We start from the raw sequence: 16,500 nt of genomic DNA, 5'->3' as shown, positions 1-16,500 counted from the left end.
AATCTGGGAACAGACCTTTCACACACACTCCTTAACCACCCTGGATGAATCAATCCTCATTAGGACATTAGGCTGCATAAATATTTGGCCGGTGAGGGAGCCCCAAGGGAGAGCAGAGGGATGGGGAGAGCTGCAGTTGGAAATTCAATGAAGTTCCCTTGGGCAGCGGGAGCCAGGCCTGGGAGAGTTGGGTCCAGCCTTCAGCAGGTGCCACTTGTCCCCTTGGGCAAGTCCTGCGGAGCAGGGTTAATTTTGCTGACCTGGTTTGTTTTGCCCGTGGAAGTGGCGAGGTGCAGGTGGGAAGGGAGGAGGTGAAATCCTGCAGCTCCTTCCCCGAGCCACAGCACAACTCGGGCACAAACAATTTCTCTGCCGCCGAGGAAGGAGCTGGAATTTGTCTCTGGCGAGGCAGCAGCAGCAGAATTGCGAAGCCGGTGCCTGTTATAGAAACTTTTTAGTACTGGGGACAAGCCAAGAAAAAAGCCCAGATTGATCTCAAATCTCAGCTGGTGCTGGCGGCGCTTCCACCTCAACTCCTGCTCTGGTGGGACGTGAGCTGGACCCTGCGAGCATCCCTGAGGAGAGCTGGGATGTTTCCCAGCGTTCTGGGTGCTCTTCCCAGCTCCCTGTCCTGCTCTGGAAAGTGATTTTGGGACAGATTGAGGTTTTTTTGTTTGTAATTCTGTAAACCCAGCTCTTCCCTGGCTCCATCTCCTGTCCCATCACACCAGTGGGACCAGCCTGGATCATCTCATGCCATCAAAATCCTCCCCAGCAGGATAATGCAGGCTGGGGCAATGCCAGGCTGCAGCTCCCAGGGAGGTGAAAGTTTTTTGGCTCAGATACCGTCACAACCTGTCCCGTGATTTCCATGATTTCCTTCAGCACCCAGGGAAATTCCTTAGGAGCTGTCAAGGTGGCAATGGGGCAGCTGGAAATTTCACCTCATCCCTTGAGAGGTGAGGGGCTGCTGCAGGGAACATCCTGTGCTGAGGGTGGGGTGAGCTGGGAGGATCCAGCCTGGATCCATCCAAACCTGTTCATTCCCATGCTGGGAAGAAGGCACTGGGGCTTGGCCCAGTTTTGGGATGGAATTCCTACAGCAAAGCTTGGGCACCATCCATCTCCCCTGCACAGAATAAAGCCCATTTTAATCCATTTTATCCCTGGATAAAGGGATGCCAACGGGACGGACACACCGACACAGCCACCCCTGGGCTCACCCAGCTCCATGCCCTGCCCAAGTTGGGGATCCCTGGCAGGGCAGAGCTGAAAACACCCGAGCCCTGCATGTGTGCTGCTTCCATGTGCGCTGGTTTCCAAGGAAACCGCTCGCTCTACATGTGTGTCACTTAACACCCTATTTGCTTTCATTTGGATAAGTCTTTAATTCCTGAGCAGCCCCGGCTCGGCGGGATCTGTTGAGCTCCGTGTGTATCCTCAGCGCACAAAATCCCTCTCCTGCCTCTTGGAAAAGTCGCTGCCTGCTCGGAGCGACTTCCCTAAACCTGTGCCTAATTGGAGCAGCTAATGCTTTCTGCAGGAATAACTGGATATTTTGCTGCTGCTTCCCCCTCTAGAAACAATTAGCAGGGAAATGCAGGGCTCTTGTCACCTGCCACCAGCTCTGCTGCTCCAGCTTGGTGGCAGGTGGAGGAGCAGGGTGAGGACGCTCCTTCCCAGGGGTGTGGGGGCAAAGCTGGGTGCTGCAGGTGTGGGTTTGAGTGCTTGGGAAGGCAGCAGCTCCTGTGAATGGTTAAATGTTGATTTTAAAGTGTCCTGGGGTGGGGAAGCAGGGAAGGGTGGCCATGGAAGGGTGACCCGGTTGGTGTCACACATCAGCCTGGAGAAGGGAAGGATCCAGGGAGAGCTCAGAGCCCCTTCGAGGGTTTAAAGGGGCTCCAGGAGAGCTGGAGAGGGACTGGGGACAAGGGATGGAGGGACAGGACACAGGGAATGGTCCAAACAGGGAAAAGTGAGATTGGGGTGGGATTTTTGGAAGGAATGAGCGTGGGGAGGGGCTGGGATGGAATTCCCAGAGAAGCTGTGGCTGCCCCTGCATCCCTGGAAGTGCCCAAGGGAGAAGAGAAAGTTCCAGAGAGAGCTCAGAGCTCATTCTAGAGCCTAAAAGGGCTCCAGGAGAGCTGGAGAGGGATTTGGACAAGGATGGAGGGACAGGACACAGGGAATGGCTCCCACTGCCAGAGAGATGGGATATTGGGAAGGAATTCCTGGCTAGGAGGACAAGAAAGGGCTGGGATGGAATCACCAGAGCAGCTGTGGCTGCCCCTGGATCCCTGGAAGTGTCCAAGGAGCAACCTGGGATGGTGAAAGGCGTCCCTGCCCAAGGGATGGAACTGGATGGAGTTCAAGTTCTCTTCCCAACCAGACCATTCCACAATCCCATGACACCGATAGGACACACTGGGTGCTGCTCTCCAGCAGCTCCTCCACGGCTTGGGCCAAGCAGGAATGAGCAACAAAGCTTTGGGGGTGTTTTTCTCCCCCAAATTTTCATTCCAAGCGGCTTTTTCTTCCCTCTCGCCCTTCCTCCCTTCCCTTTGCACAGCAAGATGCCTCCTGTTCCTGTGCACGGGAGGAATTTTCTGATCTAAAGCCACTTTCCTCCTCTCCCAAAATCCCTGGGGGTGGCTCATGCTTGTAAAGCCGAGCAGCTCCCGTGTCACTCGGGGCTGGCTCCCGTCTGCAGCCCTGACAGCAGCTAATGCTGTTAGCCCGTGTAGAGGAGGGATTTCAGCATCAAAACCCCCCAAAATCACCACACTCGGGCTGCTCTGCTGCTTGCAAGCAATTCAAAACCATCCCCCCGTGTTTGGGGTGCCTGGCATGGCCTAGGGTGGTCACACAGGGGGTTTTGGGGTGGCTTTGGGGGCTGCTGCAGCCTTGGAGCGGCGCAGGATGAGCAGCCTGGATTAACTCGGCTCGGGGAGGGCTTTGCTATCTTTAGGTGGAAGGTGAGGGATTGTGGCTCTTAGGGTGGCCGGCAGGTGAGGAGAGAGAAAAATCCCCCGGGGCCAGCCCTGCTCAGGGCCCTGACCCCAGCTCCTGTCCCCAGCGGGGTCTGCCCTGCCGGCCCCGGCCGCGTGCGCCGTCACCTTTCTAGGCCACAATCTGTCCCCAATTCCAAGCCTGCTGTTAGCTTCACTTGCACTCTATTCTCGTGTTTGCTGTTATTTTTTAACACTTTTTTTTTTCTCCTCCCCGTTTTTTTTTCCTTTTTTTTTTAATTTTTTTTTTTTTTTTTTTTTTTTTTTTTTTTGCATAAAAACACTATCCTCTCCCCAGAGCCTGCCTGGAGCGAAGGCATGGTCTGTACAACTGCAATTATTTCGAAGAACAGATGGAGTGAGGAGCAGAAAGTCTGTTAATAGTAATAGAAATGCTACATGTTAACCTGGACAGCACACGATGACAGTCCCATGACTACACGTTCTGTTCCCACCAGCTGGGCTCCGAGCGGAGCCGAGAGATTCAGAAACGCCGAGCTCGGCTCCGCACCCTCCCCAAAGTTAGAGCTCAAATTCCTTCACACTTCCAGCGTAGGGTTTTTGGGTTGTCGGGCTTCTTCTCCCCCTCCTCCTCCTTGCTATTAAGCGCTGATTTCGGCGCTGTTAAGGAATTTTGCTGCTTTTTTTTTGGTTTTTTTTCCCTCTCAGCCGGCTGCAGCTGTGGGAGCGTGGTGGGGATGGAGGTGGCGGCTCAGCCTCGAGGTCCTGACCTTCAGCCTTACATGGTGATGCCAGCACGGCCCCTTTCCCATGCTCACATCTGCAGCCTTGGTGTCATTCCCCCACCCTGGGTGATGCCAGGCTGGGGTTTGTGGATCAGAGCACTTCTGGGTGGGGTGGTTTGAGGGAGTTTGGATTTTTTCTGCAACTGTTGCCAGCTAAATGGGTTGAAATCCTCATTTTCTGGTTAAAAGTGGTGTTGTCTGTGGTCTTCAAGAGGTTTATATGAGATGTGTGGGATGCCAAGGGATGCCTCGAGGTCCTGACCTTCAGCCTCACGTGGTGACACCAGCACAGCCCCTTTCCCATGCTCACATCTGCAGCCTTGGTGTCATTCCCCCACCCTGGGTGATGCCAGGCTGAGGTTTGTGGAGCAGAGCAGTGGCACTTCTGGGTGGGGCGGTTTGAGGGAGTTTGGGATTTTCTCTGCAACTGTTTCCAGCTAAATGGGTTGGAATCCTCATTTTCTGGTTAAAAGTGGTGCTCCCTGTGCTCTTCAAGAGGTTTATGAGATGTGTGGGATGCCAAGGGGTGCCTCGAGGTCCTGACCTTCAGCTTTACATGGTGATGCCAGCACGGCCCCTTTCCCATGCTCACATCTGCAGCCTTGGTGTCATTCCCCCACCCTGGGTGATGCCAGGCTGGGATCTGTGGATTAGGGCAGCGGGTGGGGTGGTTTGAGGGAGTTTGGATTTTTTCTGCAACTGTTGCCAGCTAAATGGGTTGAAATCTGCATTTTCTGGTTAAAAGGGGTGCTCCCTGTGCTCTTCAAGAGGTTTATGAGATGTGTGGGATGCCAAGGGGTGCCTCGAGGTCCTGACCTTCAGCCTCACGTGGTGATGCCAGCACGGCCCCTTTCCCATGCTCACATCTGCAGCCTTGGTGTCATTCCCCCACCCTGGGTGATGCCAGGCTGGGGTTTGTGGATCAGGGCACTCCTGGGCGAGGCGCTTTGAGGGAGTTTGGGATTTTCTCTGCAACTGTTGCCAGCTAAATGGGTTGAAATCCTCATTTTCTGGTTAAAAGCGGTGTTGTCTGTGCTCTTCAAGAGGTTTATGAGACGTGTGGGATGTCAAGGGAGGGGGACACAGGTTATGGCAATACCTGAGGGGGGTTTTGCCTCCTTACCCCAGCCAGAGGTTGGGAAACAGCAAAAATATTGAGTCAGCCCCAAAAACCTCACTGTGCAAATCCCTGCCAGGTCTCCCAGGGCAGCCACAGAGCTCCAGCCAATTCCAGTGGGAATTGCAGGGCTGGATCCCAGGGCTGTTGGTGACAGCCCAGCCCCCGGGGCGGCTGGAGCAGAGCCTGGCTCCCTGACAGACGCACCTGGAGCTTTTATTCGGATATAGATCCCTTAATCTGCGTGCTTGGGGGATAATCTGGTGCCTGAGGTCCTGCCAAATCCCTGGAGATCAGCAGGTTTTCCTTTCAGAGGTCACTCGCAAGCCAGCTCCATCCTCAGCAGACCAAAATATCCACATGGGCTCTGTGCAGGTGGCACCTTTGGGTGCTGGGTACCCTCAGTGGGGGCTCTCAAGGTTTCCTGGGGGCTAAACCAGTGTTATCCACAAATCCCAGCTCTCTTTGCCCAATCCCATCACCCAGGAGTGTTGCCTGACCCCCAGGTGCTGCTTGTTGCAGCATCTCAGGAACACCTTTTGGTTATTTTGGGATGTTTGGGGCAGAATTTGGCTCCCCACAGCCACCCCCATGGAGGATGGGGTACCCAGCTTGTCCCCAGCCAACTCTGAATCCCAAAAATACCAGAGGGGCAGCAATCCTGTGCCTCAGGGGGATGTGGTGGGAAGCAGAGGGAATTCTCCTTTGAAGGAGACAGAACTTACATTGTTCCTTTGGAAAGATTTGGGATTAAATCATCCCCAGGTGATTTTTGGCTTCCCCTGGTGCCCATTCCTTGCTCACCTCTGGGGTGATACCACCAGAGCTGGGGAAGAGTGGAAAAATGTGGATTTGGAGGCTTTTTGCTGTCACCCCATGATCACAACATCTCCCTCTCCTCTCTTGCAGAACAAGAAATACGTCCTGGTGATGGTGGACCCCGACGCTCCCAACAGAGAGAACCCCCGGCTCCGCTTCTGGAGGCACTGGCTGGTCACCGACATCCCAGTGAGTCCATGGGGGCCGTTCCCAACATCCAGGGAGGGCTGGGATCCCATGGGATGCAAACTCCTCCTGGGATCACTCCCAAGCACGCAGAAAGGGCTGGAATCCCATGGGATGCAAACTCCTCGTGGAGAAACCCCGGAGGGGAGGACGAGTGTTTGCCAGAGAAATGTAAATGGTGCTGGGCGTGTAGGTAGGGAAGTGCTTCCTCAGGCTATAAAGAGCCAGGCTGGTCCAAAAATATTGCTGCTTGGGTTTTTTGGTTTTTTTTTTTTTTTCCCCTCCTTCTCCTAAGGAAATGCTGGAAAAAAAGCCCAAAAAACACTTTGCCAACTCCCCACCACCGGTTTTCTCTGCGGAGACAGCGCGTCCTTCCAAACAGCTCCTGCTGCTGGTTGAGTTTTGGGTTTAAAAAAGTGAGTTTGGTGAAAATCTCAGTTAGTTTTCTAGTTTTTGATACTTTTTTTGGATTAAAAATGGTTTGAATTCAGTGAGAAAACAAGGGGGGAAGTGAGTTTGGGATGAATTGTGGCACTTCCCAGCGCTGTGTCCTTCTCCCTGTCCCAGTGTGTCATGGCTTTGCTCCCAGAAATATCTTGGAAAAGCAGTTTTTTCCCCTTCCTGCTTGTTTTTATGTCTTCAAAAAATGAGATGTTGCAGCCCTAAATCAATCTAACTGATAATCTGGGTACTAAAGCCTAATTAAGATATCAATTAATTTGCAGCGTGCATTTAACAAGAAATATCGCGTCGTTCTCCTCTATTATTCTCTGAAATTACTGCTGAGGGCTCTTTGTACAGATACCTTAATTAGACTTTTTATTGTTAATGGGCATATTAAGCAAATTAAAACAGGATATTAATACTTTCCATGAATTCCATAATTGGCTGAAAAATAGGAAGCATCGGGAATAATTGCAGGAATTTGTGTACAGGGCTTGGGGGTTTTTTTTCATGTTGTTTTGTGTTTTTATCCTTCACAGAAACCCTTCTGCATTTCTAACAACAGGGTCCTGAAAGTCTCTCATTAATTTTAATATTTACCAAACGCAAAGGAGCCCAAGCTCCTGTGTTTCCTTCTGTACACAGATCCTTCGGAGCCGTTCCCTCTTGCTAATTATTGTGGTTTTCCTTTTTTTTTTTTTGGAGTGTAAAATCCTTTAAGCAAAGAAGGGAAATGTGGGATTCAAACCTCCAGCACAAATGGAAGGTGGGATTTTTTCCCCCTGGTGTTTGAGTGTGACCTCTAAGGTAAAATATTCTGTGGTAGGCCATGAAAGAGGGCAGGAAAAAGGAGATTTTGGGGAGGGAAAAGGGTTTTTCCCTATCTGCCAGGGATAGGGTGGATCCCAGCCCCAACAATTCCTTAAGCTTTCTTATCACGAGATAAATACATTTATAAATATAAACACACATATCCAAGCAGGGATTTGGCCTCGGTGCTCTTGATGGTCCCTTCCAACGTGAGATATTCACTGACTCCATGCAATATTCTATATAAAACCTAGATATTGATATGATCCCTATAATGATGGGATAAATATATCCCCTCCATCTCCCGTGGGTGTGTGTATATGTATCTCTCCTCTACACACACAGAAACGCTTATAAATCCCCCAAATCCCACAAATGCCCAATAAACCACCAAAAAATCCTCCCCTATCCCATGAGGACACCGGGACCAAACCCCCTCAGCTCGGTGCCCGTGGCTGGGGGTGCAGTGGGGGGGTCCTGGCGTGTCTGGGAGGAGTTTTCCCGATCCCCCAGCCCCAAATCCGGGTGCGGAGCCGGCGGGCTCAGCCACATGGTGTCTCGTTGAGATGCAGATCCTTGGGGGGATATGGAAGTCTTGGCTCCGAGGAGCTTCAGCTGACAGCCTTATTTGCACACTGGCTCTAAAATAACCGTGTAGGCTTTACATGACACCTTCTGTTGCTTTGGTGCAGAGAGGGGCTTGCAAGTGCCTTTCTCTGGGAGGGATGGGGCGGCCGGTGCCGTGCCGGGGGGCTGGAGGAGCCCCCGCGCCCGGCGGTGCCCCGGTGTCACCCCAGTGTCACCCAGCGTGATCCCAGTAGCACCCAGTGTCACCCCAGTATCACCCAGTGTCACCCAGAGTGACCCCAGTAGCACCCAGTGTCACCCCAGTATCGCCCAGTGTCACCCCAGTGTCGCCCAGTGTCACCCCAGTATCGCCCAGTGTCACCCCAGTGTTGCCCAGTGTCACCCCAGTGTCACCCAGCGTGATCTCAGTATCACCCAGTGTCACCCCAGTGTCGCCAGCATCACCCCAGTATCACCCAGTGTCACCCCAGTATCACCCAGCGTCACCCCAGCGTTGCCCAGTGTGACTCTAGTGTCGCCAGTGTCACCCCAGTGTTGCCCAGTGTCACCCCAGTGTCACCCAGCGTGATCCCAGTATCACCCAGTGTCACCCCAGTATCACCCAGCGTCACCCCAGCGTTGCCCAGTGTCATGCCAGTATCACCCAGTGTCACTCCAGGGTGCCCAGCAGTGCTTGGGTACCACTCCAGTATCCCCCAGTGTCACCCCAGTATCACCCAGTGTCATCTCAGTATTGCCCAGAGTGTTTGGTACCACCCCAGTATCACCCAGTAGTGCTTGGCTACCATCCCAGTATCACTCAGCATCACCCAGCAGTGATTGGTATCACTCCAATATCACCCAGTGTCACTTCAGCATCACCCAGCAGTGCTTGGGACTTCCCCAGTATCACCCCAGTATCACCCCAGTATCACCCCAGTATCATCCAGCATCACTCCAGTATCACCCAGCAGTGCTTGAATATCACCTCAGTGTCACCCCAGTGTTGCCCAGCACCATGAGGGTATCACCCCAGCATCACCCAGCATTGCCCAACATCACTCCAGCATCACCCAGCATCCCTTGGGTATCACCCCAGTATCACCCAGCATCACTCCAGTATCACCCAGCATCATCTCAGCATCACCCAGCATCCCTCCAGTATCACCCAGCATCATCTCAGCATCACCCAGCATCCCTTGGGTATCACCTCAGTACCATCCAGCATCACTTGGCCGTCCCCCCAGCATCACCCCAGTATCACCCAGCATCACCTGGGTATTGCCCTGGCTTTGCCCCAGCATCCCCCAGGAATCACTTGGGTGTCACCCCAGCCTCCCCCCAGCATCACTTGGACATTTTCCCAACATCACTCCAGCATCTCTTGGGTATCAGCCCTGGCATCCCTTTGGTACCACCCTGGCATCTCTTTGGTATCACCTTGGCATCTCTTGAGTATCAGCCCAGCACACCTTGGGTGCCACCCCAGCATCCCTTGAGTGTCACCCCAGTGTCCCTTGGATACTACCCCAGCATCTCTTGGGTACCACCCCAGCATCCCTTGGGTATCACCCAGCATCCCTTTGGTATCACTCTGGCATCCCTTGGGTATCACCCCAGCATCCCTTGGGTACCACCCCAGCATCCCTTTGGGTATCACTCCAGCATCTCTTGGGTACCACTCCAGCATCTCTTGTGTATCACCCCAGCATCCCTTGGATACCACCCCAGCATCCCTTTGGTACCACCCTAGCATTCCTTGGGTGCCACCCCAGAATCTCTTGGGTGTCACCCCAGCATCCCTTGGATGTCACCCTGGCATCTCTTGGGTACCACCCAGCATCCCTTGGGTACCACCCTGGCATCCCTTGGGTACTACCCTGGCATCTCTTGGGTACCACCCCAGCATCCCTTGGGTACAACCCTGGCATGCTTTGGGTACTACCTCACCATCCCTTGGGTGCCACCCCAGCCTCCCCCAGCATCCCTTGCGTATTGCCCTGGCATCCCTCCGGCATCACCCAGGCTTTGCCATCCCCCAGTTTGGAGGGAGGCAGCTCCAGCAGCACCAAATGCCACTCCTGGGTGCTGCAGTACTTTGGCATGCCACCAACTTTGGGGTTTGGCTGGGATTTGCTCTCCCAGGTGGGTTTTTGGGATGGAACCATCCCATCCCCTGGGCGCCGCTCGCCGTTCCTTATCAGCCGCTGCTCCGTCGCCGCTCCGATTGTCAAACACGAGAGATGCTTTCACTCCTATTCAAAATAATTTAAATAAAAATGTTGCTACAAAGTGGAATAATATCTTTTGATGAATGTTTTTAAAGCCCTTTAGGTTTTCATGGTAATTTGCAGTGTAAAATTATTTAGAGATAAGAGCCAAATTAGCTCTTATAGGCGGAGGTCGATATGTCCCGTTATCCATGGAAGCAGTGTTTAAATATAATCAGCCTTTACTCTAATGCAGCATAATTGTTCATTTGAAATAGCTTTTTTTTTCTCTCTTTTTTTTTTTTTTTTACTCCATTCAATGAGTCATTAAAATATTCAAAGGATAATGCAGTGAATTGGAAATGAATTTATCACATTATCCTGTACATACTGTAGAGCATCAGGTAACCAGGCAGAGTCGGAACCGGTTTACAGCGAATCCCCGGTAAACAAGGTTTTCCATTTTGTATTCAGTGGGGAAAGAAAAAGAAGGGAGAAAATACTGCCCTTCAAATGGAAAGCTTTCCATCTTTATTCCCCCTCCTCGGAGAGGAGGAAGGGGGAGGGCGAGAGCAGCGAATTTGTACTCCACTAAAGCCTCGCCGCTTTAACTTTATTTTTATCAAAATATGTTTGTAACAGAAAGTCGTTATGGAAACGGGTTCTGCCAGCCGGGAGAAATCCTGCGCCAGGATGGAACCGAGCGGGACCCGCCGGGCTCTGCTGCCACCAGCACCGCCTGGATCAGCCCTGAACCCTTCCCAGGGCAGGGCACTGGGGAAACTGAGGCACGGAGCTGCTCTGGGGTGGCACAGGGGAAGCGCATCCAATGGTTTTGATGGAGAACCATTCCCACCCATGGCTCACCCCGGCCTTCCCCTCCCTGTGGGTGCAGCTCCAGCCCCTCCTGTGGCTTTGTAGGGCAGATGGGGATGCCAGGGATGGGCACTGGCGCATTTGGGTGCCCCGGGATGGTGGCACCGCTGTTCCCAGAGGTGCTGGCAGCGCCGCTGGCCTTGCCCACCGTGTGTTCCCTGGTGGTGGCCGCGCTGTCACCGCGCGCGGCGGCGCCGCTGATAAACAGGCTCCGGGTTGCAAGTGTCACCATAGAAACAGGTGCTGTCTTAAGCAAACAAGGGCTTTATTAACCTTAAAAATTATGGGGTTTTTGCACGAGGGAAGGATGGAAGTGGAGCTGCAGGGCGCGGGCTGCTCGCCCATGCCCGTGGCTCTGTCCCCTGGCTCTGTCCCCATCCCAAAGGGACGAGTGCTCTGCGGGAAACTTTTCCTCTGTAGCACATGGAACTCAGCTCCAGCTTCTCCAGAGGGCTGGATTTATCAAAAATCAGAGAGATATCAAAAATCAGAGAGATATCAAAAATCAGAGAGAGTTAATTGCTGGATGCTGCCGTTCCAGCTCCTCAGCTGCTGGGTGAAGAGTTGTAGGGACACCTTGGGGACACTTTTGCCGAGCATTTGTGATCCTGCTGCATTCACCATCCCAGCAGGAGAAAAAAGTCAGGGCAAGGAATGATTTTAATCAATTTATGCTAAAGGAGGGAAATATCAGCTTTTGGGTACCCTGCAGACAGGGGGTTGCACATTTTGGAGGTGCTGGGGCAGCTTTCCTTGGCTGTGCCATGCAGCATCCATGGTTCCCATGGATCCCTGGAATTGTGGGATCTCTGATCCCCTCCTCCCTGGGGGGGAGAAGGGGCAGATGTAGGAGTTGGTGCCCTGCTATTGTTCCTCCTCGCTGGAGCCCTCTCGACTCTGCTTTTTGGTGATGGAACCGAGGGTTTGAAAGGGAAAGAACAGAGGGAAATGTTGGTTTAATTGATGACTTGGCTCCTCAGAATACTCAGTTCCCTGGTGTGAGTTTCTGTCGCTGCTCGTTAATGATGCTTTTATTAATAAAAGAAATTAAAGGAAAAAAAAAACCAACACAAAGTAAGTAAAGAGAGTGCAGCTCAGGGGGAAGTTTTCTTTGCTCTCCAAGTTCCTGTGGAAGGAGTTCTTCCCTGTGAGGGTGGTGAGGCCTTGGGATGGATTTCCCAGAGAAGCTGTGGCTGCCCCTGGATCCCTGGAAGTGTCCAAGGCCAGGCTGGACAGGATTTGGAGCAACCTGGGACAGTGAAAGGTGTCCTTGCCCATGGAACTGGATGAGATTTCAGGTCCCTTCCCACCCAAACCACTCCAGATTTCATGAATTTCCCATCCTGAGAGATGTTTGGAAGGAGATTCTGTGCCTGGAAGGAGGTTGTGGACTGACAGGGACCAGTTTCTTCCCCCAGGTATCAAATGACAGGACAGAAGTTGTGCCAGGAGAGGTTTAGGCTGGATTTTGGGAAGATTTTTTCCCTGTGAAGGTTTTCCAGCCCAGGGCAGTGTGGTGTCATTATTCAGCAGGGATTTTAAAGCCGTGTGGATGTGGCATTTGGGGACATGGTTTGGTGCTGGCTCTGGCAGTGTTGGGGGATTGAACTCGATGATCTCAGAGGGCTTTTCCAAGCCAAACAATTCCATAATTCCATGATTCCCTCAGTGCTGGGGTGCTCTGTCCAGAGGGAAGTTCTGTCCTGGGATGCTGCATTCCCACCCCACAGGAGCTGCTGGCTCAGCTGCCCTGCTCAGCTTTGTGCTCACCTAGAGTGTAATTAACACTGCCAGCTAATTGCACTCGCAAAGCCCCTGAGAGAGCTGGCACTGAGCAATTCCCACTGGCACAGCAGGAGCTGGGAGCTCTGCTGGATTTTGGGAATGGCCATCCCAGCAATGGCTCTGCTGGATTTTGGGAATGGCCATCCCAGCCATGGCTCTGCTGGATTTTGGGAATGGCCATCCCAGCAATGGCTCTGCTGGATTTTGGGAATGGCCATCCCAGCAATGGCTCTGCTGAATTTTGGGAATGGCCATCCCGGCAATGGCTCTGCTGGATTTTGGGAATGGCCATCCCAGCCATGGCTCTGCTGGATTTTGGGAATGGCCATCCCAGCAATGGCTCTGCTGGATTTTGGGAATGGCCATCCCAGCCATGGCTCTGCTGGATTTTGGGAATGGCCATTTTGGGAATGGCCATCCCAGCCATGGCTCTGCTGGATTTTGGGATTGGCCATCCCAGCCATGGCTCTGCTGAATTTTGGGAATGGCCATCCCAGCCATGGCTCTGCTGGATTTTGGGAATGGCCATCCCAGCCACGGCTCTGCTGGATTTTGGGATTGGCCATCCCAGCCATGGCTCTGCTGAATTTTGGGAATGGCCATCCCGGCAATGGCTCTGCTGGATTTTGGGAATGGCCATCCCACAGCAGGGCCAGGGAGGATGGAGAGCGTTGCTTGCACCCTTTGGGGAGTAGGAAAAGGGGGAAAACACCCCAAAATCTCTTTTCCTTCTGGTAGGGCTGGCCTGGGACAGCAGCCATGGCTTTGCTCCCAGCTCATCCCTTGGGAATTCTGCTCTCTCCTCAGCACAAATGTGCCTTTTAGGATAATTATCATGGATCCCTGACGAATGGGGTGTTAACGAGGCTCCCAGGTTTATCCTCACCCCAACCTTGTCCTGACCCTGCCATTCCCTTAGGATTGATTGAAGCCACAGCACCTTCCAGGTTTGGGGGTTATTTGGGATTTTTCCACACTGGCCAGGAGTTGCTCCCTTTGCTCCATGTCCACAGCAAGGATCGTTATCCACCTGGGAATTCAGTTTTTTTCCCCCTCATGCTTCTGTTTCATTTAACATGCAGAGGCTACTAATTTGTCACAATTCAATAAAGCCAAGGTTACAAACACCCTGGCTGCTGTTTATTTAAACGATGGTTTGTTAATTAGCTCCTCATAACGAGATGAGAATAAATCAGATAAAACCTACAAAAAAAAAAAAAAACGGCAGGGAGAGATTTTTCAGATTAATTTCATTTTCCAGCTGAGGTATTCCTGGCAGCCAAGCTCCCACTTCCATCCCAAGCTGTGTGAGGCCTTGGGATGATTCTTGGCCTTGCTTAGCAGGGGTACAAAAAGGACTTTTCTGGCTCTTTTCTGGCTCTTTTCTGGCTCTTTTCTAGCTCTTTTCTGGCTCTTTTCTGGCTTTTTTTCTGGCTCTTTTCTGGCTTTTTTCTGGCTCTTTTATGGCTCTTTTCTGGCTCTTTTCTGGCTCTTTTATGGCTCTTTTCTGGCTCTTTTATGGCTCTTTTCTGGCTTTTTTGTGGCTATTCTATGCTCTTTTCTGGCTCTTTTCTGGCTCTTTTCTAGCTCTCTTGTGGCTCTTTTTTGGCTCTTTTCTGGTTCTTTTCTGGCTCTTTTCTAGCTCTTTTATGGCTCTTTTCTGGCTCTTTTCTGGCTTTTTTGTGGTTATTTTCTGGCTCTTTTCTGCTGTTGGTTTCTATACCTCTAACATGGTCACGGTGGGGAGTGACCCTCTGCCCTTTCTGTTTAATCTGAGGAAGTTTGGGATGGGATCAAAACTCATATCCTGAATAAGTTGATGCAGTTGGGAGTTGAGGGAAGGTTTATCTTATCCGTCACCATCAGCAGCGCCCAGCTCCGACCCCATCGCTGGCTCCTGTCACCAACCCGTCCCACCAGCAGGAGAAAATTCCATTTACAGCCTGCAAATCCTGTCCCGGGGATGGGATTCCTTACAAACTCCCGCCTGTGTCGCCTCTTTGGGGACACTTGTGAGCATCCAGGGAGCTCAGGAGCATCCTGGTGGCCGGAGGAGAGCGCTGGGCGTACCTTGAGGAGGAGACACTGATCAATGATTAATCGGGCATGTGTGGTTGTGTGGGAGCGATTTGTGTTGGAGGAGGGAACTCCTACAGCACCCCGGTCATGAATCATTTGAAGAGCAAATTTGTGCAGTTACCAAGGGAACGGAAGAAAGGAAGGGACTTCCCTTGCCGAAATGACTCGCGCTCTGATGCGGCTGAGAAAATCGCTCCAAAAAAAAAAAAAAAAAAAGGGAAAGGGAAAGGGGAAAAAAAAAAAAGAGTCGAAGCTGTGACTAAGCAGCAGAAGTTATGTAAAGTGCTCGCTGGGAAGTGCAGGGGAGGGACAGCACATCCTGCCGCTGCCCACGGCGGTGGCGGGGGGCGGCCGCCGGCCCCTTCTCGCCTCCCCGGGGAGCGGGGGCGAAGCCGCGGCTGGGCCGGGCTCAGGCAGAGCTTGCGAGGGCTGGGGGAGAGCCCCGGTGTCCCCCTGGAGCGGGGCAGGGTCGCCAGGCTGGGACTGCCAAGTGTGTGCCACCCTCGGTGTCCCCCTGGAGCGGGGCAGGGTCGCCAGGCTGGGACCGACACGCGTGTGCCACCGTCGGTGTCACCCTCTGTCACTGTCCCCCAGAGAGTGTCCTGCCCCCTTTGGCAGTTTCGGGGTGCTCGGGGAGCTGGGTGTGTGGATTTGGGATTTTCCATAGGGAATGGATGTGGGATGCGATGTTTGCATGGGGCTCACGGTGATGATCTCGCGGTGGCCGATTTGTCACAGCTCAGTCAGGACTGGAGCGGTGCTGGAGAGGGGGATCCACCCTCGGTGTCACCGTCTGTCGCTGTCCCCAGGGAGTGTTCAGGGCAAGGGGGGCAGGTTTGGGGTGCTCGGGGTGCTGGGTGTGTGGATTTGGGATTTTCCTTAGGGAATGGGAGGATGTGGGAAGCGATATTTGATGGGGTTGGTTCATGGTGATGACCTCGTGGTGGCCAATTTGTCACAGTCAGGACTGGAGCGGTGGTTGAGAGTGGGATCCAACCTTGGTGTCACCCTCTGTCACTTGTCCTGGGCAAGGGGGGAGTTTTGGGGTCCCCTCATCCAGATCAGTGCGTGGATTTGGGATTTTCCATAGGGAATGGATGTGGGATGCGATGTTTGCATGGGGCTTACGGTGATGATCTCGCGGTGGCCGATTTGTCACAGCTCAGTCAGGACTGGAGCGGTGCTGGAGAGGGGGATCCACCCTCGGTGTCACCGTCTGTCGCTGTCCCCAGGGAATGTTCAGGGCAAGGGGGGCAGGTTTGGGGTGCTCGGGGTGCTGGGTGTGTGGATTTGGGATTTTCCTTAGGGAATGGGAGGATGTGGGAAGCGATATTTGACGGGGTTCATGGTGATGACCTCGTGTCACAGTCAGGACGGGAGCGGTGCTGGAGAGTGGGATCCAACCTTGGTGTCACCCTCTGTCACTTGTCCTGGGCAAGGGGGGAGTTTTGGGGTCCCCTCATCCAGATCAGTGCGTGGATTTGGGATTTTCCATAGGGAATGGATGTGGGAAGCGATGTTTGCATGGGGCTCCTTGCGGTGGCCAATTTGTCACATCTCAGTCAGGACAGGAGCAGTGGTCGAGGGTGGGATCCACCCTCAGTGTCACCCTCTGTCATTGTCCTACCCCTCTGGGCGGTTTTGGGGTGCTTGGGGCCCCTCTTTCACCCGTGTGTGTGGATTTGGGATTTTCCATAGGGAATGGATGTGGGAAGCGATGTTTGCATGGGGCTCACAGTGATGACCTCGTGGTGGCCGATTTGTCACATCTCAGGCAGGACTGGAGTGGTGGCTGAGGGTGCAATCCTCTGCAAGGGCCAAATACTCATTTTGGGGGTTCAACACCCAAACTG

The 16,500-nt window shown here is 53.0% G+C and overlaps 1 protein-coding gene across 1 annotated transcript in view; it reads left to right on the top strand.

Annotated features, from left to right (window-relative positions):
* The window catches only part of PEBP4 (phosphatidylethanolamine binding protein 4), a 93,998-nt gene that overhangs the window by 39,873 nt on the left and 37,625 nt on the right, over nucleotides 1-16,500 (top strand). Inside the window, exon 4 of the mRNA XM_064731145.1 lies at nucleotides 5,781-5,879. Coding sequence (XP_064587215.1) covers nucleotides 5,781-5,879 — 99 coding nt within the window. The remainder of the gene's footprint in view (nucleotides 1-5,780; nucleotides 5,880-16,500) is intronic.

The sequence above is a fragment of the Zonotrichia leucophrys genome, chromosome 22, assembly GCF_028769735.1.
Source record: "Zonotrichia leucophrys gambelii isolate GWCS_2022_RI chromosome 22, RI_Zleu_2.0, whole genome shotgun sequence".
NCBI classification, from domain to species: domain Eukaryota; kingdom Metazoa; phylum Chordata; class Aves; order Passeriformes; family Passerellidae; genus Zonotrichia; species Zonotrichia leucophrys.
The sequence above is the reverse complement of the archived record's forward strand: the minus strand, read 5'-3'. Positions and strand labels throughout refer to the sequence as shown.